Source organism: Myotis yumanensis, unplaced genomic scaffold (genome assembly GCF_028538775.1).
Source record: "Myotis yumanensis isolate MYYU_CA2020_CCGP unplaced genomic scaffold, mMyoYum1.0.hap1 SCAF_5, whole genome shotgun sequence".
Taxonomy (NCBI): Eukaryota; Metazoa; Chordata; class Mammalia; order Chiroptera; family Vespertilionidae; genus Myotis; species Myotis yumanensis.
The window spans coordinates 94,940,899-94,963,567 of NW_027223756.1; the positions used below are offsets into that span (position 1 = coordinate 94,940,899).

Sequence of the window (22,669 nt, forward strand, 5' to 3'; positions counted from 1 at the left end):
ACTGAATTAACTGTACATTATTTACTACACAGGCCAGGAAGGGTGACGCGTTAAATGAACTTACTTTGAAAATGACTGAAGATTTCTATTTAGCCATTAGAGCTTCGAGAATATCGGCTTCAGAAATGACTTTTTATTGTAAAAACAATATAATAACAACTGGGAATATATCGACAAGTTGAAATGACTCTTAGCTCCTTCTTTGCTTCCAAAAAAAACAAAAACAAAAAACTTTCAAGTTTTGAAAGAAGGCAGAGAAGCAGCTGACACGGCAGTTTGTCGTGATGGGGTACCGGTTGGCTCAGTTTTCGGTGGCCGCCGGCCCATTTATCCTGGAAATTAGTGTCCTTCCTGCCACGGCTTCTGAGAGCGGCTGGCCAGGTGCTTTCCCTGAGCCAGGGGCAGAGTTGTTTTAATAAGCTTCCTAGTATTCCTTCCGAGGGTCTTTCGTGTTTCCCGGTCATCCAGTTGTAAGAAGCTTCTGAAATTCTCCTGCAGATCCTAAAACCTCAGAGTTGCCACAGACCTGGGCCTTCATTACCAGAAGCTGCTTGAGACGAAGCAGACCTGTGCTCTCTGAGCAGCCGGAGTTTAGGGACGGAAGAAGCTTTGTCAGCCCAGAAATGGGTGTCCCGGGTGAGGGGAGGGCAGCGAGCGAAACTGGGAGAAGCAAGGCCAATGCAGGTCCTTTCTGTGTGTGCCCACACGTAACATTTATATTTGCATTTAAGGGCGAATTATAATTAGGTTAAGATAACCAGAGGCCTGCCAGCTGAGTGCCCCAGGAGACATGTCATTCGTCTGAGTCTCAGTTTCTTCATCTGTGGAATGGCAAGAGTGAATGGTCTCCTTGGAAGTTCCCAGTTCCAAAATTCCCACTCCTTATATTCCCACGGGTCAGTATGACCTTGGTTCAGGAGACATAATGGAGCCCTTCCAGACATAAGTATGATGACTTTGAATGTATAGTATATACTTACAAGCACGTGTTTTTTTTTTGTTGTTTTTTTTTGTTTGTTTTTTTTGAGGAGGAAGCTAGGAAGGTCCCTAGAATTCTGCCCAGGGCAGAGGAGCAGGGAGAGGACCCAGCTGCCGATACACCATCTGGGGACCCTACATCCTATGTGCCTGACTAGAAGTTACCGTGTGTTTAGTTTTTTGAAACCTCCAACTACAACACTTAAGGACTGCAAACCATTCATTCAGGCAATTCCAGAAATGCTGACTGGCCACAGCCCCGCCCTGGAATCGAGGGGAGCCGTGGAGCTGATGCTTCTAGAAGGCCGTTTATAGCTCCCTGACTCCTTCCTGACGGGACCTTTTATAAGTTCACTACCAGGAAGCTGAGTCATGGAGGGGGTTGGCGCATGGCTGAGGTCACCAGTGTTGCCAGCAGCACAGATGGGGTTAGCCCACAGGCCTGAGCGTTTTGGGGTGGTGTTGGTGGGAGTGGAAGGTGGGGAAGGCTTGCAGCAGCCTCTTCCCCATAGTGACAGGAATGCTACTGCTCCCCACGGTTTAGATTTCACAGTGAGAACCCTCCTGTTTCATCCGCCTCATTCCTTCCCTGCTTCCTTCTCCTCCATTCATGAACCCACGGCAGGAGGTCAGGACCAGGCAGATGGCACACAGCTCGAAGGACCAAAATGACCCTCCTGTGCCATGGTGTTCAGTGCTCAGCGTGGGCGCTCATCTCCTGATACTCAGCAGGCTGCCAGTGACGCCAGCCTTCTCAGGCCCTCTGTCCCGTCTCACCTGCCACTACCTGTGCCCTAGGCAGCCCTTTTCTCCGTGCTTCACCTGCCTGGCTTCCCCAGCTCGCAGGTCTCCATTCCAGAGTCACCCACCTCTCGGACCCCTCCCCAGATTTAACCGGTCTGGGTCCCCTGCCTTCGCTCCCATAACACCTTCACCTTCCACTTTGCTTCAGGACGCAAGTGTGTATTTATTTGTGTGATTTTTAGCTCACTCTTTCCACCCCCTGGTCTAGACACTCCTTGAAGGCAAGGACCCCATGCCTGCTCTGCTCATCTGACATTTATGGAGCAGGGAGAACGTTCTGGTAGCATGACCCTGTTGTGCCAACTTGAGGCTGCTGCAGCCCGGCCACTCACGCTCATCCCTGGCCTTCCTTCTGGAAACCCTTCCTCAGGCGGCCGCGCATTAAATCGTGCATCCGAGCTCTTGTTTCCAGGGTGAGGGTTTGAGTCAGCACGAAATCTCACCCAGGATTGAGGGTTCCTGCCATTCCTTTGGCATCCAGTAAAACTTAAAAGTGACTCCCCACAAAGCTCATGAAATAATTTGTACCTGCAAATATTTGTGCGGGCAAGTGGATTCCAGAGGCTGAAAGGTAAGTCTCCAAGGTGCTTTCTTTTGAGTCTTTCCTTCACAGACCCTGAGAACATCAGGCCTGGTGTTTCTGGTACTTTATCGTCTTTCTGGTTATTGTCTGGTATGAAAGGTGTGTGAGGAAAGTGGGAGAATGTCCCCTCCAGCTGTGACCTGGCCCCGCCTACATGTAAATTGTCCAGCACTATGGAGAGAAGTGAGTAGTTGTGTTTGTGGGAAGTCTGGCTTCGGTAATGTCTGGGAAATTTACCCCGACACCTACTTAGACCTCCAGTGTTCCCTGAACCCTGGAGCTGGCTTTGAGGGGACTTATGCCCTTGGCTGTACCCTGGGTGGTAGACCTGGAAAATGGGGAGGTGCATCAACTTTGGAACACAGATCTGCATCAGGTTGGTAGCTGTTTGGAGAAGGGACTTGAAGTGCTTGCTTTGTGTTGCCTGTGGGTGAAATCTAGTGCATGTCTTAGTCTTTGACAATTGGAGGGATTCCTGACTTAGTCAAGGCACAGTGCTGGGGCTCGGAGACCACAAATGGAGGCGGCTGTCCTTCCTTTGTGTGTCTCAGACTTTCATGGGAGACAGGCCTGCAGACACGTCACCTGATATAATTATAAGTAGAGGAATGAGCAATAGAAGGCTGGCGACAGGGCTGCTCTGAGAAGTCTTTTTTCCCTGTGGCTAATAGGCTAATAGTGGAGCATGCTTTAGAAGGTGCGGCTTCGGTGAAGGGCGTGGAAGCCGGTCTTGCAGAAGCTGCAGGACCACACTTGAGAACCAGTGGCGCTTAGGGCTTCTGAGGTGCCCAGCTCCCTGGGCCTGTCCAGGGCGGATGCCAGGGGTGCTGTCGTCCCTAGCACCCAGCTACTTGGCTCTGGCAGTAAAGTGGTACCTTGGAGCCACCGCATCAGCCCCAAGTCTCTCCCATTTGGCTGGTTTTCGGCAGCTACCTCCACGCCTGAGCAGCTGGAGTACTGATTCTGGGAAAATACCTTTTGGGGTGGTTCAGGCCAGTGTGTATCATTGGGGCCAGGGGTCAGTGTGTGGGAAAGGGCAAGGATTCAAAGTGCCTCTTAAGCGTTTCTGCTTTCCGTTAAAGCTCTGCCTTCCGACCAAGAGCCCCTGGGCTGACCTCCCAGGTGCTTCCTTCCGAGGAAGGCTCTGGAGCCAGGAATACTGCTGCGTCCGGGGTCACACTGCACATCTGGGGCCCCTGGCTGCCTTCACCAAAACAGACAAACAAAAGCCGAGGAGATAAGGAAACCTGAGGGAGTTATGCGATTGTGGCAGGATTTCAGACTATGCAATGCATGTGGAATAAGCTGTTGATTAGATTTAGGGTTAAAAAATTAGGATGAAATACACTGAACATAAATTTACTGTCTTAACCTTTTCTAAGCATACAGATCAGTAGTGTTAAGTACATTTATGTTGTCATGCAACCAATCTCCAGAACTTTTTTTATCTTCTCAAACTGAAACTCTGTGCCCATTAAACAATAATTCCCTATTGCCCCCTGCCCCCAGTCCCTGGCAACCATCATTCTAACTTGCTATGAATTTGACTGTGTATGTACCTTATGTAAGTGGAATCATACAATTCTTGGCTTTTGGGATAGCGTCTGCCTTATTACGTAATGTTCTTAAGGCTTATCCGTATTGTAGCATGTGTCAGAATTTCCCTCCTTTTTGAGGCTGAATAATAGTCCATTCTACATATATAACGCATTTTATCCACTCACCCATGGATGAACACTTGGGTTGCTTTCACCTTTGACTTTTGTGAATAATGCTGCTATGATCATGGGTGTACAAGTATCTCTTTGAGTCCTTACTTTCAATTCTTTTGGCTATATACCTAGCAGTGGGATTGCTGGATCATATACTAATTCTGTATTTAATTGTTTTAGGAACCTCCATACTGTTTTCCATAGCGTTGCACCATTTTACATTTCCTCCGTACAAGGGTTCCAATTTCTCCTGGAAGTTTTTTTTTATACAGGCGTTTTAAAATTGTAGTCATGTAGGCCTACCTCCCCCCAAATAAAACTGTTTTTCAAAGGATTCTTTTCCGGTTTCATAGGTTGAGAATGCTAGAGGTCAACTGAGACAGTCTATGAACTCCATTTATTTATTCGACAAGTATTTACCATTGTTGGAGTTGGGTAAACAAAACAGAAGTCCCTGCCCTCTTGGGTTTACCTGCTGGTGGGAATCGTGTTGATGCCCTGCCAGGTGATAGGCTTGCTCCAGGCTCCGTAGGGATCTGGAGGCAGAGCTGACGGGAGTTTGGGTCTTCTGACTCTTAGAACAGGGCTCTCTGTCTGTCATGCTCACATACATGTAGGTGCATGCTTGGGGGGATCGTCCTGTTGGGAAAGTGATGCACACTTGGCGGGAACATCTGTGTTGTGCAGGGCCACATGGACCTGCCGGGGTGACTGAAGCAAGGGGAGGGAGCAGAACGCACAGAGGGCTCCCCGTGCCTGGTCCTGTAGGTCAGCTTGGCCCCATCTGGCTGTTTTCTGCAGTTTAGAGGCCAGTGAGTCCTTGAACAGCGGGGAGGGCCTTCTACACGGCGGTGACCTCGTGGGAATGGGTGCCAGTCAGCAGTGTCAGGGAACCTTGGTATTTAAGGTCCCGGCTGCAGCCTCAGACTTAGCACCAGTTCAAGGTCCGCAGAGCTGCCCTTGGCGCTGAGCAGTCTGACCAGGTGAGCCAGCTTCTGTAGCCCGGTCGTCTTGGACGCTTTGTGCCTAGGTAAACTTGACACTGGTGGTTTCCCTACCTCTCTTGCTCTCTAAGTTACCTTGTTACATAACCAGGATTAGTGTAAGCACCGGGTCCTTTCATATGGAAATGGCGAGGGAAGAAAGGTGCCCTTGGGTGTGGGGGAGTGGGACAAAGTCCCTTCACAAATCCCCTCTCTTCTCTGGGCCTCGGTTTCTCTTCTGTCAAAGGGGGCAGCGAACTAAGGGGCTGCGCAGGCAGTCCTGACAGCGACTCAGGTGGCCAGTCTGTGAGCAATGATTGCTGGTGGGTTTGCTCCCAACCAGGGCTGATCCTCAGGGGAGGAGAGTTTTGTGAAGGAATTAGAGTAAATGTGACATCGTCCTAGGAATTCACTGTTTATTAAAAAAAAAAGCTTAAAGAAAAGCAACAGCAGCTGTATGCCAGCCCTCAGGCAAAGGGCCTTCCATTCATTATTGCCTTTAATCCTCACTGAGACTTGGGGAGATAGGTGCAATTATGGCCCAGAGAGATCGAATAACCTGGGTAAGGTGATGGTGGGAGGAGGAAGCAGCAGAGCTGGGTTGAAGCTGAAGGTGGGGCCCCAGGGCCTGTTCTCTGTCACTGTGAAGACTGGAGGCCTCCTGGCCTCTGAGGCCCAGCCTTGTTCTGGTCAGAGGGAGTGGGGGTTCGGTCTCATTCCTGTCCCTTCCTTGTGGGGTTATAGGAACTGCGGCCCGGGGTCCCAAACAGCAGCGGTCTGTGGCGGGTAGCTTCCTTCTGGAACCCTGGGGTCTGTTGTGTGGGTTGTGGCCTGTCCTCTTCTGTACTCTAACGATTCAGAGCAAATCTGACAGGAGATCCTTTGTGTCGAATGGCCATGTATCAGCAGGCAGGGGAGAGCACCCACACTTTCTAGGCAACATCAAGCTAGTTTCCATGGTGGTTCTTAAGATTTCACAGCCATTCGAGTTACATAGGTGGTGGTTTAGGGGACATACTCAGTCCACCTAGAAAGAATCACAATGATGACGAATGTGTATTGAGCACCTACTGTACTGCACTATGTGATTGATGTGCTTACGTTTTCTAATTCATCTATTGCAGTTGGCGTGTGAGGGAGGAGTTTTTACAGGTGAGGGAGCGGAAGTTCGGAGTTCAGTTACTTCCCCAAGTGCATCCAGTTAAAAAATATAATAGGATTTTTATTGTGAGGCGGTTGAGGACAGGGGCCATGTTTGTGTCCTCAGGTCCTAAACCGGCCTCGGGCATGGACCAGAAACTCAGTATGTAATTGTCGAGCAAATGGATGAACTGCAAAGCCCAGGGACTGTGTCAGCATTGGGTGGATGGGTGGTTGAATGTGGTTTCTTCGAGATTCCGTGATGGGGATTTTCAGCAAAATATGGTTGATGGTCAGATGAGCGGGGTCTGGGAGATGGAGTGCTCTAGGATCCTGGCTCTGTGACCAGCTCTGGGAGCTTGGACAAGTTACATAAAGGTTTCCTCACTAGCAGAGCCAAGTTGGGGTGAAGAGACTAGGAGGTGGCAGAACTCTGAGATCGAACAAAAGCCCGTAGGGAGCCCTATCATGCAAGACAGATGGTGGCAGAGCTGCTGGTTGAAGTAGGGAGCAGGGACCATAGCTGTTGTGTAGAGAGTCTTGGAACATTCCTGGATTCTGTTTTGCATGCGGTAGGTTCCTGGTGCTCGGGGCTGCACATGCTTCTAGGGCACTTCTGGGTGGCTTCTTGTGTTAAAAGTTTGTTTTTCTATGTGGTGTTATGGTGCTTTAGCGAGTTTACCTATCTACCAGGAAAATAAACTGTTTTTGAGAATGAGTTGTTTCTTCAGGTCTGCCTCTGACATCTCGTGCTTACTGGTAGGTGAGGTGTTCATGAGCCAATGATATGGACAAGGGAGCCAAGCCAGGGGAGGCCCTGGGAGGCCAGGTGACTAGCAGTGAGTTAAAGCAGCTTGGCTGTTGAAATATTCCGTCTTGGCCTTTGAATACCGATGGAGTGCCAGGCTTTCATCGATGGGCAAAAGGTTTCCGTCTGGGTGGGCCAATGGCTCAAGCACCTTTGAAGGAGAGAGAATGGGTTTGTGTTGAACCAGCCAGTTCCATTTGGGGCCAATGGCCAGGCCCAGGACCGGGATTGGGAAACAGTGAAGCTGAGTGTCCTCCATGGGACTGTGCTTGTGACTGCCTGTGAGTACACCTGTTTGCAGGGTGCACACAGACAGACCCCGCCGGAAGCTGCACACACTGCACCGGTGAGGATGGGTGACTGACACAGTCAGGCCTACTCCCTCTTCCACCAGGGAGTGGGGTATACATGCCTTGGTGGCTTAGAGGAAGTTCCAGTTCACCTTGAGCCCTTCCAGTCCACCCTGTGGTGAGAGGTTGTTGCCTTGTGGTTAAGGGCATGCCCCTGGAGCCAGCCGCCTGGCTTCCAGTTCTGTCTGCATCTGTGACCTGGGGGGCAATTCGCTCAGTGCCTCTGTGCTTCAGTTTCCTAGTTTGTAAATGGGGATAGTTAGCTGCTAACATGGCTGTTTTCATTCGAACTGTTTTGTGAATAGAGGCATTGGGTCTCCGAAAAGCAAGTTGGTTTGCCTAGGACAGTGATGGCGAACCTATGACACCTCTGACACGCGAACTCATTTTTTTGGTTGATTTTTCTTTGTTAAATGTCATTTAAATATATAAAATAAATATCAAAAATATAAGTCTTTGTTTTACTATGGTTGCAAATATCAAAAAATTTCTATATCTGACACGGCACCAGAGTTAAGTTAGGGCAGTGAGTCCCAAAGTGGGCGCTACCGCCCCCTGGTGGGCGTGCAGCGATGGGGGGGGGGGGGGCGGTGATGGCCACAGGTGCATTTGTTTTAACTTTTTTTGTATTACCTTTCTATTCTGAGTTCAATAAATAGTTTCATAATTTCAAACTTCAATGTTTCTAATTTACACCTTTCTTTACTATATTTTATGAAAAAGGTAGAAACATTAATACATATATCTTTCTGTTTAATTGCTATTAAAATTTTAAAAAAATTAATTTCCAGGGGGCGCTGAGTAATATTTTTTCTGGAAAGGGGGCGGTAGGCCAAATAAATTTGGGAACCACTGAGTTAGGGTTTTTCAAAATGCTGACACGCCGAGCTCAAAAGGTTCGCCATCACTGGCCTAGGACCACACCATTTTGAGTTGCCAGATGAGGGGCTAGAACCTGGGACCCCAGCCCCTGCTCGTCTTGCTAGAGCCAGGCAAGGTGGGAAGGAGTGCCGGCCGCTGGTTCTGGCTTCCCCTCCAGCCCAGTCCTCTGCGTCCTCTGGCTCCCAGTGAGGTCACCAATCCCACCCATGAAACACGAGCCTGTTGCCTGGGATCTTGGGCATTTGCCCACCTGCAGAGCAGAAATAATTTAATCCTTTGGGCGGGCCGCAAACTGAGTGTGTCCTGGGTACATTGGGCCCGAGCCAGGCACAGATTCTTTTATCCTTCCTTCCTCCTGCTGTAGAATTTTTTAGAGAAGGGGAGAGTAGCAGGGTGGGGAGCTGCTGGTGTCCCCGGTGGGGATGCAGCCTGCAGTGGCCTGTACCGTTACCGTGGCCGTGCAGGCAGCCACGGCTTCGAAGAGAGTGGGCTGCCTGAAAGGAGACCCCTGGGGAGGGCTTCTGGTGCAGAGGCAGCTCCCTCCTCCCAGGTGCAGGGGAGCCCTTCAGTCTTGCTTCCTGTGCCGCTCTCTATGGCTCCCAATGTCCTTTGCAATACGTAATGTGGAAAACACTTGACTCTACAATAAATTCCAAACGCCCTAGCAAGTTATGCAGGGCCTCCCATAGTCCAGCCACAACCTGCCTTTCTCCTAGCAAATATGTATTGACCATCTCATGCTCAGCCACCGTCCTGAGTCTGGGGCTCCCTGTGCATCCGTACCTCACCTCTGCGTCCCGTGCACATCCCTCCCTCAACCCTGTCCCGTTTCCCAGGCCCCCAGCACCTTCACATCCCCCCTCAGCCAGTTGTTCTCTTCCTCTCCCTGCTCTCTCAGCCTTTTCTGGGCTCTAAAGTAACACATACACATAGTCCAAAAGTCCAGTAGTATTTGATGACAGCTCCGTTCCACATCTGTTGCTGTCTTCCCTCTGTAGGTGCAGCTCAAATGGCCCCTCTGCTGCCCGCCTCCTGGAATGGGGTCTGACTCCTCCCACTGTGGCCTGGTCCCAGGAGGAGTGGTGGTTGGTACTGCGCTGGGCTTCTTCCCTGGGGGGATCAAGGAACTTGGTTTTGGTTGTCTTGATGGAATTTGTATTTTTTACCAAATTTGTGACGAAGGCTCTTCACTTTGTCATTTTGTCCCTAGAGACAGCAGGGCCCCTAATGAGCCCTGAAGGTTTCAGGATTGTGCGTGGAGAGTGTTCATGACAGGTGTGACCCCTTGCAGTCCAGGCCCGCACCTCGGGGGCAGCAGGTGACAGGACGTTGGAGTGGCTGGTCTGCTCAGAGGGCGAATGTGACTTCTGACGTCGGGCCCCGTGGGACACAAGTGAAAAGGCTGCACAGCCTTGGTGGTTTGTTCTCACGTGTTGTGCCACTTCCTCCCACCCTCCCGACATCAGTGTGACGTGGAAACTGAGGGGTGTCTGGGATTCCTAGAGGAGACAGGAAACTTGGTGCTGATAGGATTTAGCTGCCACCTGTCATCTTTCTCTCTTCCGGTCTTCTGCCCAATTTTCTCAGGAGCTCGCCCATTGCTCGCTCTAAAATGATGGTTCTCAACAGGGGCTTTGGGAAGGGCTAGGCCTGGAACTCCGTGCACACCTGCCACCTGCTTCCGAAATGTAATCACTCCGCCCCCCTTTTATTGGGGGGGAGGCAAGGACTGCTTTCGAGGAGTCATTTTTTTCTCTCGCTGATTCCTGAACTTCAAGAGGATCAAGTTTTCATTTTGATTAAAGAAAAAAGACAAAGTATGTTTTCTTTGTGCACACTTTTGCCCGTTTGGGAGATGTAAAGAGACGTGATTGGAAATTTGAACTTGGGAATACACTTTGATGAGCCTCAGCGCGCTGTGAGGGCCCGGCTCCCTCAGAGGGTTCCGCATGGCTCTGTTGCTGGAGTGTGTGTGTGTGTGTGTGTGTGTGTGTGTGCGCGCGCGCGCGCGCGCGCGCGCGCGCGCGCGCGGTGGGGGGTGGGGGGGGTGATGCTGATGGTGTGCTGATGCCTCCTCGTTTTAGATGCTTCTGCATGTGTTTCCAAAGGGCTGGGCGTGAAGTCTCGCTGGCAGATTTGGACTCGGGGTGCTGAGAGTTTTACTGTGCCTGGTTCTCCCCGGTGTGGTCTGTGTGCCTCCAAGGCTTCTGGAATGTGAGACAAGGCTTTCCAAGCCCTCAGTGAGGTCTGTGGCTTTGTTCTGGAAGGCGGTCCTCTCCCCACAGATCACTGTGCCCCAGATGCTCTTCCTCCCAGCTAAGCTGTGATCCATGGTGGCATCTCGGCCAGTGAGGCCTGCGTGGGAATGGACTCTCAGGCCCAACACTCTCTGTCGGTGGTGGTTGTGGGTGGGAGCTGGGGTGTCATCAGCAGACCACAGAGCAGCGAGCACACAGTGCCATGGTGAACGGGCCACGGGAGAGCTGCCAGCCACGGAGTTATGGGTGAGGCCTGCGACCGTGGGAAGGAGGCTGGGGTTGGGCCTGCCCTTGGCTTAGACATTTTACTATGGTTCAACTTAGTGATAGTGCTACTTGGCGACAGCTGGCAGATGGGATAGACTTCAACTTAGCAATTTGATTTCTCATTCTGAAGCAGACACTGGGTGGCAGATGCTAACATTAGTTGGCGTTTCTCTAGCTCTTTCTAGGTACCTGAACTTGCATTCCTTTCTCTGGGAGAAAGTCTGGAACGGAAATTCCTGGCTGGCCTCTGGGGTGCAGCCCTGGTCCCTGGGTGGGAGCTGTGTCCCTCGCTGAGCTGTGATGTTTGTTCACTCGCTTGCACCAGGAACCGGGAGCCCCCACCCCTGCCTGTCTCCTCATTCACCTCCTCAGAGTAGGATCTCAGCAGGTGCTTTGGGATGGATCAGTGGGCAGATACTGTATTATCTTCTCCTGGCCCTTTAAGGGGCGCATGTACTTCTGACATGGGAAGTTTCTTATGTTATTACTTCTTTCTTATTTTCAGAGGTTGAGGAAGGAGGGGTGGGAATCCCCAGCCGTGTCCAGGTGAGGAGTGGGCAGTGGCCCGGGGAGGCTGCAGGGGCTGGGGTGGGCGGGGCTGTTCTCGGCCGGGATGCTCAGGGAGGTGAGGTCTCCCTGCCAGGCTCTGGTCCTGGCCCAGATCCCAGATGATCCCAAATCTGTGCCTCCTTGTTCATATGATCTTGGGCAGGGGCTTTCCCGCTCGGGTCCCAGTGTCGCATCTGAAAAGGCAGGTGCTGAGCTAGATGTACTCTGTGCCCAGGGCCCTCGCAGCTCCCGTCACCTGATCCTGCCAGCTCACCTGGGACAGCAGCGTATTTTCCACTCTCCCTGTTCCCTCACTCACCCGCCCCCCCACCCCCATCAGTGAGAGGACGGGCCAGCCAGGCAGGCTGGTCCTGTTTTGTCTTCTTGGGGGAGTTACTGAGCAAGGGGCCGACCACCCCTCACTCCGTGCTGGCCAGGTCAGTGCAGGTTCAGAGTTGGTATCATTCACGTGGCACCTCCTATCGCATCGCCTGAGGGGCTTGCTCAGGTCACACAGTGAGTGGCAGAACCAGGCCAGAGTCCCGGGTTTCCTGGTTTCCGGGCCAAGGCACTTTTCTCCACCTGCCCCTTTAGGGCAGACGGCAGTTAGCAGTGTGGGGGGTAGCGTGACAACACGCAGCAGAGGGCTCCTCCTGCTATTTCCACTACCTCCTCGGACCCTGTCCCCCAGGCTGCCCCGCTGTCCACGCTGCAGGGGCTGCCGGGGGTCCTCTGACACCTGCAGCTGGCTGTGCACTTCCTGCTTCCAGGGCCCGTTGGCTACAGCCGTGTGTTCTCAAGTGCGCTCTGCGGGCAGAGCTGGTTATTCAGAGAGCCAGGGCTTCCATCGCCAAAGACAGGCGTGCCTGGTGATACCGAGCTCAACAGGCGGCTTTCCTGAAGGGCTTCCAGGGCCTTGAATACACCGATGTGCATCCTGAGTTTTTAAAAAGGGAGAATTAAAATGCAGAGTGGGAGGTTATTATGAGGAAATGGAGAGCCATGTAGCAAGGCCTTGAACAGGAACTGAAACCCAGGACCGGAAAGGTGGATTGCGAAATTCTCTGTTTCCGTTGTTTTTGGTTTGTGATTGTGTTGTTGTTTTCTAAGCTCTGCCCTCCCTCCATGCATCCTACTTCATTCATTTTATTTTCCCTTTTTCTCACCTCCTCCCTGACTTTTTAAAAAATTGTGGTAAAGTGCACATAATAGCACAGGAACCATCTTAACCATTTTAAAGTGTGCAGTTCAGTGGCCCTAAATACATTCACATTGTTGGGCTACCGTCACCACGATCCATCTGTAGGACTCTACAAGTTGCAAAACCAAAACTCTGTTTCCTTTAAATTAAAAAAAAATTATTGATTGATTTTTAGAGAGAGAAAACAAGAAGCATCAATTTGTTGTTTCACTTACTTATACATTTATTGGTTGATTCTTGTATGTGCCCCGATCAGGGATCAAACTCACAACCTTGGTGTGTTGGGATGATGCTCTAAACAACTGAGACACCAGACCGGGCAACTGTGTCCCCTTTAAACACTAACTGCCCTCCCCTCCTCCCCTAAGCCCCTGGTAACCACCATTCTACTCTTTGTCCAGATGAATTTGACTATAGGTACCTCATAAGTGGAATCATACACCATTTGCATTTTGTTACTGGCTTATTTTACTTAGCATCATGTCCTCCAAGCTCACCCATGTTGTAGCAGGTGTCAGATTGGCCTTCCTTTTCCAGGCTGAGTAATAGTTAATGGTATGGATGGACCACATTTCGCTTATCCATTCGTCCATCCATTGATGAACACTTGGGTTGTCTCTAGCCACCGTGACTTTTTCTTCGTCTCTGGTCCACAGGTGTGTTTTTTTACTGGTCTCTGGTCTCCGTTGTGTGTTTTACTGGCAGAGTCATTGAACGGGAAAAAGAGAAACTAAACTGATGGTTGCCTTTCTGGCTCCTGCCTCTTCTGCCTCACTTCTTACCTGGCCACCTCCAGCTTCTCTCAGCCTCTCTGCTGAAAGGCACCGTGACTGTAAGGATGCAGCCTGGTCTCTCTGGGCTCCTTCTGGGCACCCTGAGCAGTCTGTGTCAGTCTCCCCTTATCACACACTTTGCTTGTTTCCCCCTTGACTTTTCCTCTGTGTCCTGGTGCCTGACCCAAGTGGGTGCTCCCTGCCGGCAGGTTGAAGAAACAAAGGTGCTGTAGGACTGAAGAGGCTCTGCCCCCAAACCATGGCTGTGATGGGCCCAGAGGGGCCTTGCCTGAGTCTCTCTCTGTCCTAGGCACGTGTCATTAAATGTGGCCTGTCCTTGAATGGACCACCCCTGAGGATGGAGAAGTCCACGGAGTGTGCAAAGATGCCCCGTTTTTTGTCTCTTTCCATAGGAGGACGGTGCGTTTTGTGTTCAGTAATATTTACTCCTCCCACTGCGTTACCCCTCGTTTTAAAAAGGGGAGGCGAGAACTTAATCAGAAATTTCCTCTGTAAGTTGATGTGAGCAGCTTTGTAAGGGAGAGTTCTTCACATTCCTGAAGGGGGGCAGGAGAGGTTTGGGCATTGTTGACTGCCCGTCTACAGCAGGTGTTTCCCAGGCTATCGCATGCCAGTGGCTCTCTGGGGTTACTTTATGCCCCCAAGTTAAGGAACCAGCCGAGTCCCAGAGCTAGAATTCGGATAGATGGCGTTGGCTCGGCTGGCTCTGGAGCCTTGGCACCAGGTGCCCCACTGCTTTCTGCCTCTGCCCCCTCCACACACACTGCCCTCCCCAGGCACCCCTCGCCACTCCTCCTCACATAAGCAGAGGTGACTCTCTTATTGCACAGGCCTGATGGAGGTCATTACCAGAAAGTGCTAGGTCTGGGAGCGGTCTTTCTTTAGTGGTTCTCAAACCAAGTGATGATGGAGGCTGGCAGGTCCAAACTCTGCAGGGTAGGTTGGCCGGAGACCCAGGGAAGGGTTGATGTTGCAGCTCAAGTTCAAGGACTGTCTGGAGGCAGCATTCTTTCTTCCTTGGGGAGGACATCAATATTTTTCTCTTCAGGCCTTTGAAGGATTAGATGAGGCCCACCCACACTATGGAGTTTTTCTCAAAGTCTACTGATGTACATGTGAAGCTCATCTAAAAAGTACCGTCACAGCAACACCTAGCCAAGCGTATGACCATATCTGGTGCCAGTGTGGGTAACATGGCCTCACCAGGTTGACGGATGAGATTAACCATCGGGTGCCTGGGGAGCATGACAGCACCAACAGAGATGGGAGAGCCCATCTCTGCCTCCAGGAGTCCAGACTACATGTTAAAAATTGAGGAACAACACCATGTGTATGTAGGTGCTATCTTATAAGGATGAAATGTAAAAGGTATTTAGTGGAAATGGGGGGGTTCTAGGTATTTTCACTATAAACATTTTTGCCATAAGGCAATTTCACTGTAAAAGATAAAAATGACTAGTTGATAGTTTGGCTTACACTTTGGCAGACATCGTGTGTTTAACCTAGTTGTGAGTTTGGTTTCATTTCTCCATTGACAAAGTTCTCACAGTTACTCCCCTTTGTGTATTACATAATCTCAGTTTTCGTAATGGTCTGTACAGTGACGAGCAGTCGTGGTGGCCTTAAAATAGTGAATGATAATAAGTATGTAGAAAGCAGATTACAAAACTACCTGGGAAGCCAGATTTCATCCTATTGTTGAAAATGGTCACGCGTCAGTTTACAAATCCTTTGGGGACCACGGTCAGCCCTCACACCCATCAACACCAAAAGTTTATCAAGCTTTGCAAATACCAGAGCGGTGGCTACTGATTCACAACACAACCGCCTCGAGAGCATTACCGGTTCTTTAGCTGGAAACAGACTTGAAGGAAGAAATTGTTGCGGAAAAAGAAAAAGTGTGATGTCATACGAGGAGACGAATCAACAAGCAAATAAACTTGGAAGACGTGGAAGATGATGTATTTTCATTTTGTGCAATAAAGTCCTTTTAATTTTTCATGTTTCATTGTGTCCCTTCTTATGCCCCTCTTTAATTTTTTATTATTTTTTACAGCAAAATTGCCTTGTGGCCAATTAGTTGTGCTGCAAAAATGATTGTGGCAAAGATGCTTACAGCAAAATGCTTATGGCAGAAATGCCAGACGGGCTCTAGAATCCGGGGAGATTTCATGGTAGGGATTGAACAGGAGCTTTCAGAACGTGGAGGTCTCAGATAAGTGAGGACACAGAAGTCGAGAACCGGAGTGGGAACAACAGCATAATAATAATAATAATAATGATACTTAGTTTCTTTAAAAACTTGTTTTTATTGATTTTAGATAGAGGGGAAGAGAGAGAAGAAAAACATAGATTGGCTGCCTCCCATACGCCTCTACTGGGGATCGAGCCCACAACCCAGGCATGTGCTCTGACCAGGAATCGAACCAATGACCTTTCGGTGACCAGGAATCGAACCAATGACCTTTCGGTGCCTGGGAGAATGCCCGTCTGAGCCCCGCCTGCCAGGGCAATACCCAGTTCTCATGTTTCCCTAGGTCTCCGAGTTTATTGAAGATTTTCACATGTATTGTTTCACTTACGGTCATGAAAACCATGTTTTGTTTTTGATTTATCAATTGCATTTGACATTCAATATGGTATTAGTTTCAGGTATACAGGGTAGTGATTAGAGATTTATATAATTTATGAATTGTTCTCCCTGATAATTCTAGTACCCACCTGGCACCTTACGTAGTTATTACAATATTATTATTTAAGCATATATTTTTATTGATTTCAGAAAAGAGAAGGAGAGAGGAAGAGAGGGATAGAAACATCAGTGATGAGAGAGAAACGGCGTTGATCAGTTGCCTCCTGCGCGACCCCTACTGGGATCGAACCCACGACCCCAGCATGTGCCAGACCAGGAATTGAACCATGACCTCCTGGTTCGTAGGTTGATGCTCAACCACTGAGCCACTCCGGCTGGGCTGTTACAATATTATTGACTCTATTCCCTATGCTGTACTTTATATTCCCATGACTATTTTAAAAATATATATATATTTTATTTATTTTAGAGAGAGAGGAAGGGAAAGGCAGAGAGAAACATTGATGAGAGAGAAACATCGATCGGCTGCCTTCTACACATTCCCTATTGGGGATCGAGCTGGCAGCAACCCTGGCATGTGCCCTGATGGGAAATTGACCCAGTGACCTCTCGGTGCATGGGATGACGCTCAACCAACTGAGCCACACCGGCCAGGGCTATTTTTTTTTTTTTAATAAAGGATTCCCAAGGCCCAGAAAGGTTAAGGGACGTGTCAGAGGTCACATAGCTTGCTAGTGGCAGGGCAGGTCTTCCTAGTCTAACTCCTATCTCTCATCCTTACCCCCTTGGCCGGGTGTAATGGAATCCATGTGAATGTGTAGGTGTCTGGGAGGGAGGAGAGATGAGCAGTGAGCAATCCAGGAAGGAGAGAACCCGTGTTTTCTTCACCAAGAGATTCTGTGAAACGATGAAAATGGACTGTTTTCTCTCACTCTCTCTGGGTCCCTCTCGACCGCCCTCACTAATGCCCCTCTTTTCTTGTTTTGTTGCCCTCCCCCAGACACGAATGCAGAGTTTGAATCCAGATCCCAAAGCCCAGTACACAAGCATCTACGGAGCCCTCAAGAAAATCGTACGGACTGAAGGCTTCTGGAGGCCCTTGCGAGGGCTCAACGTGATGGTCATGGGCGCAGGGCCGGCCCATGCCATGTATTTTGGCTGCTATGAGAAAATGAAAAGGACTTTAAATGCCGTTTTCCACCACCACGGAAACAGCCACATAGCCAATGGTATTTGAAAGCGTTTGTCTGCAGTTAGAAAGTTCTGTCCTCAACAGACCCTTCCCCAGGGTTCTTCTCCCTGTGACCCAGCAGCCTGAGGCCTCGTCTCCGCCACGCTTGCTTGTGAATAAAGAACTCTAGCGCCGTGTGTGCGCGCACACCCCCAAGCACACGCACACGCGCACACATGCTTTTTCCCGTTCCCCTTCTTCGCTTTCTGAAGGCTGGGGAGATTGGTGACAGAGGTGTTTCCGTTTTCATTGTTGTGTGGGTTTTTCACTTTTTTGTTTTGTTTTTGTTTTTGACACATTCAAAAGCCATTCATGATCAGATCTAGGAAACACACCCCGAATAGACACAAAACTTTTGAATGCTGGATTCCAAAAAAAAAAAAGTTGTCTGGACAGCTTCTTTGAGACTATTTAAAAACTGGTTCAACAGGTCTCTGCAACGTCAAGATGTAACTAAGCTTTAAAAGGTCAAGAAGTTTTATGGCTGACAAAGGATTTGCTCCAGGCAGACGGCCTTTCCCACCTTAAGCTTCTGGGGGTTTGGGAATTTCACCCCCACTCTCTTCTGTTTGTTTGAGTTGCATCTCTCTGCGATCAAGGGCTGGAATAGTTCTCTTTTGTTGTTTGGGAGTTGGGTGGGGGCTTGGGTTTGGAGGGCAGCTCTTACCTAGACATGTCTTACCGGGCCCACTGAGTGGTGGTTTTGCTTCTCCTGTGGGGTTTGGCTCATTTGGTTTCTGTGTGGGTATGGAATGGGACTGTGGATGGCAGTGCACGATGCTCTTATTTTAACAAAATTAATTGTTCAACAATGGAGAGGTCGATGTGACCAGCAACAATTTCCCTTCTCTTTTCTGTGCAGAACCCAAAGTGTCCTTCCCATCAGCCAGCCTTGGTAATAATAACTGTGTCTGGCTGGTGTATAGACATTCGTTTTGCTTTTTAAAAATTGGGCATGAGGTGTGTTTATTGAGATGGTCACTAAGAGCCTCCTCTGAGGCCATCCCTGAGTTCAAGGCTCTCCTTTTGCTGAAACTGCCTATGTGATGGTGTAGCTCCTCAGTCACTGGACCCCTTGACTGCGGTTTGATGGTGCCCAGTTTATGCCAAGTTATGCCAAACGGTGCCCAGTTTATGCCAGGACCTGCCCAGCTGTGCCTGCTTCACTGTGGTGTGTGCTCTGGTTGATTGCACTTTGACCTTTCTGGGGAGAGTCATCAGTGTGTGTGGAGGGAGAGGGTGGGTATATATTTCTGAAGCCTTATCCTGGGGCCCCGTTCCTTTCACCTTCCAGCAGTCATCTTAATCACTGGGCATGTGACCCACAGAGGGAGGAAGCCCAAATCCAAAAGCAAAGTCCCAGGCCTGAACCAGGATTTTGAAACTCCTGGTTTTTGAAGCCAGATGATTGGCCCTCTCTGAGACAAGTCATATCTTTGCAAATTAACCCTGAAAATCCACCAGGTGCAGGTCTTCCTGACGTCCTCTTCCCATGCCCTATTGCCTAGGTCCGTGGTCGGCAAACTGCGGCTCAAGAACCACATGCGGCTCTTTGGCCCCTTGAGTGTGGCTCTTCCTAAGCCTTAGGAGTACCCTAATTAAGTTAATAACAATGTACCTACCTATATAGTTTAAGTTTAAAAAATTTGGCTCTCAAAAGAAATTCCAATCGTTGTACTGTTGATATTTGGCTCTGTTGACTAAGGAGTTTGCCGACCACTGGCCTAGGTCTTATTAAGGCATTAAAGATTTCTTTCCTGGTGTTTCCTGCCTCTCAGCTGTGTGCATGGTGTCGTTCCCTCTGATTGCCCCAGCTTATGTGCAGAGGGAGTTCATGGGTAGACGAGGCGAGGGACAAGCTAGCATTAAAACCTAGATGGTGGGTGTTAGGTTAGGTGGCTCAGGAGGCGGCGCAAGAAATAGAGTTCAGTGAATCAGAAAAGAAAGGAAAGGAAAGTTTATTCTGCGTCCCCGGGAGACCCACGTACCCCCAAAGACAGGGCACGTGGATTCACACCAACATGGAGGGGGGCGCTTTTTTTATACTGCGGTTGGGTGAGGGGTTGGGTGAGGGGCGGGGACATGAGCTGAGGTATTCAGTTGAGGAAGCTTCAGCTGCAGGGGAGTATGTGGATTCAGGGAGAAGAAGCAGGTATCTGTGTCTGGCACGTTGACTTGTGAGAAATCCCAGATCTGTGAGAAATTCCAGGGGGAGTCCATTGTCTCATCCCATGTCTGTATGTATCTATGTATCTGATCCTGGGCTCTCTCCGACCTAACATCCCGGCCTTTTGGTGATAAGGGACGGCGACTCTCTGACTGCTTCCAGCTGAACAGGGACGACGAGGGGGGGTGGTGGTTAAAGGCCAGGGTTAGGCAGAGGCAGGTCGGAGGGGAGCCGAGTGTAGGGATGGAGCAGGAGCTGATTCACAGTCACATCTCCGCGATCCGGAAGCAGATGAACTTGAGGAGGCAGGGGGCTAAGAGAAAAAAGACACAGATGAGAATCAGGGGCCCTATCATGGGCAGGACCCAGGTAGCTAAGGGGCTTTGGAACCAGCTGAAAGGGGAGTTGTCCTGGAAGTGTCCTGCACGTAGTTCTTCACTCAGCTTAGTCAGGGTCTGTACATTTTGCTCCACTACTCCAGACTCATTGATGTAATAACAGCACTCTTCCTGAAGGAATATGCAGGTTCCTCCTCTTTCTGCAGTCAGAAGGTCTAAGGCGCGCTGGTTCTGTAGGGCTACTTGGGCTACTGATGTCACTTGCTGCTGTAGGGAGGCTAAAAGAGACAGTAGTAGACTCCAGGGCTAACTGGAGCTTGTCATTAAAGTACTGAGCAGTGACCAAACTGTTCCCGAGGGCCCCCCAGTGAGGCCTACTGAGGCAGTGATACTCACCCCTAACATGACAGGGAGGAAGGCAGCCCGGTGCGTCTGGGGGCGGGATGGAGGGAGCAGCCAGGGGAGCTCTGACTCTCCATATAAGGTTAGTTGGGGAACTACCATGACGATGAAGCAGGGCCCGGGGTCAGAGGAGTTTATGCAGTTACTTAAGGTGCCATTGCACCAAAAGAAGGTACCCGGACTGGCCTTGGTGAGGCTGGATGCAGTGTAGTTCTGGGTGCAGTTCCACGTGACTCGTCCCCCAGTTACCGGATTACTGGTCTGGTAGCATATCCGTGGGGGCAGGGTGGGCTCTGGAGTTTCAGGTTCCCAAAGGGGAATACCAGCCATGGGAGGCTGACATTCACCTTTCCCTTGGGTTCTTGGAGAAGTCATGAGTGGGACGGCAGCCAGCAAAGACCTGTCTGGGTTTCGCTGCCGGGTGACTTGTTTGCCGTTCTGGTAGTGGGTTTCAGGGACCTTGAACCTCCACACAAGAGGATGGGGGTGTGTGTAGGTTGCTCAGAGCCTGGAGGAGAAGGAGGAGGGGAGGGCGGTTAAGGCAGACGTTAGTGGGGCCCAATACATCACATTTATAGAAGTCATGCTGCTCCGGGGTCCTCTTGAGCCTGGAGAGGTGGTGCCACGATGGGTCGCCAAGCAGCTTGGCCGCAGTGGGGGCTGTGAGGATTACAGTGTGAAGTCCCGTCCACCTAGGCTCCAAGGCTTGTGGATGTAGGTTCTTAAGGAGGACCGAGTCACCAGGGTGAAGGGCTGGTCCTGGGAGTCCTGGTCGGTTGGCTCTGGCTTGGGCAGAAACCTGTTCTCGTGTTCTCGGAGCAATTGCCTGATTAAAGACAGATATGGGAGATACGTACCCAGGGGAGGGGGATCAATAAGGAGACGGTGGTTGAGCAAGAAGGGTCAAAAGGGCTCAGGAAGATGGGGCTCCTTGGTGTAGCCCGGACTTCTGGTTGAGGCCATGGGCAGGAGGTCCGGTCCAGGAGCTGCTAATTTCTAGAGAGAGTTTAGTTAGATGGTCCAATAGGTTGGAATTGAGTGGCTATGATGAGGGTACGAGCCAGCGACAGACAAATCCAGAAGAATGTAGAGAAGGGATTGATGTTAGAGAGTAGATGGAAAGTTGTGTTGATGAGTGTGGGCATAGGAGTAGGTCCAGGGTTTGTAAATAGAGAGCAACACTAGAGGATTTCCCATCCCAGACAGTAGAATTGATGACTCCCTCATCATTCCGTATCTGTTTCCCCTGAAAATATGAAAAACCTGAGCAAAACTGGAGGGTCGCTTGCCAGGTAAGAGCCTGTGAGGAATGATGGGTCATCCGGTCCTGGATGGTGTCGGAGAATCTTCTTCGGGGATGGTGGGAGGCACTCGGTGAGCCTGAGAGAGGTAGGCATTGCAGTGAAAGTGGGAGGAAATGTTAGAATACGCTGTTATCCAAGGGAAAATGGAAGGAGCAGTGGAAGCCAGGGACCTGGAGGCTGGAGAAAAGGCTGGGAGGGAGGGAGCAGGTCGCGCAGCCTGTTCCCAGGCCTCTAGCCGCTTGGATTTTAAAACTGCCGCATTTTTTCCTTTGGGAAGGGTGGCGGGGGGATGGGTGGAGATTAGAGCAGTTTTCAGTTCAAAGGAGGAGACAGTGTGGAGGAGATAAAGAGATAAGGCATTCACGGCGGAGACAGAGACTGAGCTAGGCGGAGACTGAGCTAGGCGACTATGGTCTGGGACAACTGGGCCCCATGACAGGACGCATGGCAGTGGAGGATCGGTGTCCCTGTAAAGGGAGGGGGCCAGGAGTGGAAGGAGCAGGGAGGCTGAAGGGCAGAGTGGCCGCTAGGATGGTGAGGATATCTCGTCCTAACAGGGGCACGGGGCATGAAGGCATGACTAAGAACGAGTGGGTTATAGGGCTATGATGGAGGCCAGGAAGGGGTCCGGTGGCCAGAGGGCAGGTGGATTTGCCGTCAATACCCATGTCCGAGATTTTGGAAGGATAAAGGGGCCCTAAAAAGGAGGGCAGGACAGAGAAGGCAGCCCCCGTATCGACCGGGAAGGTGACCCACTACCTTCATTGTGACCCGAGGCTCAGCGAGGGTGAGAGGGTGATCGGAGTGGACGAGTCCGGGCGTCTTCAGTCTTCAGCCAATCCTAGCATGGCCAGCGGTGCATCATGGCCCGGAAGGGCGACCCCACCACGTTGAGACGTGGAAGGCTCGCCACTTTTCCAGGAGCAGTCACTCTTCCAGTGACCATTTTGACCGCACGCCGGGCAGGGCTTGGTCGGAGCCCGGGGCTGGGGGCACTGCTTTGCCCAGTGGCCTTCATTGCCGCATTTGAAGCATTGTCCGGTGGCGGCTTTCCTTTCGTTGCACCCACACCGCTCACAGCCCCCTCGGGGCCATGGCGGCTGCCGTCAACCTCAGGGCCACTAAGGCGTGTCTGCAGGTCCACCTTCTGTGGAAGGCAGGCTTGCCATTCTGACTGTGCCAGCTCCTCACGGGCATTAAGAACTTTCAAGGCCATTTTTCACTTGATCTCGGACCTGGGTTTGAGGACCAATAAAGACCTTAAAGGTCGGGTTTAGAGAGTGGGGGCAGACTATGCCCTCAATCCCTGCTGCCTCCCTCAGGGG

General features: G+C 50.7%; 1 protein-coding gene across 4 annotated transcripts in view; it reads left to right on the forward strand.

Moving 5' to 3' along the window:
- SLC25A37 (solute carrier family 25 member 37) overlaps positions 1 to 22,669 on the forward strand; it is a 43,083-nt gene that overhangs the window by 14,809 nt on the left and 5,605 nt on the right. The window contains exon 2 of one of the 4 annotated variants that reach the window (XM_070416599.1): positions 16,903 to 17,131. The exons of 1 other annotated variant lie outside the window; for it this stretch is intronic. In XM_070416599.1, coding sequence (XP_070272700.1) covers positions 16,903 to 17,131 — 229 coding nt within the window. Of the gene's footprint in view, positions 1 to 16,902; positions 18,305 to 22,669 lie in introns of those variants that run through there. 2 more of the 4 variants (XM_070416600.1, XM_070416601.1) reach the window with 2 other exon arrangements.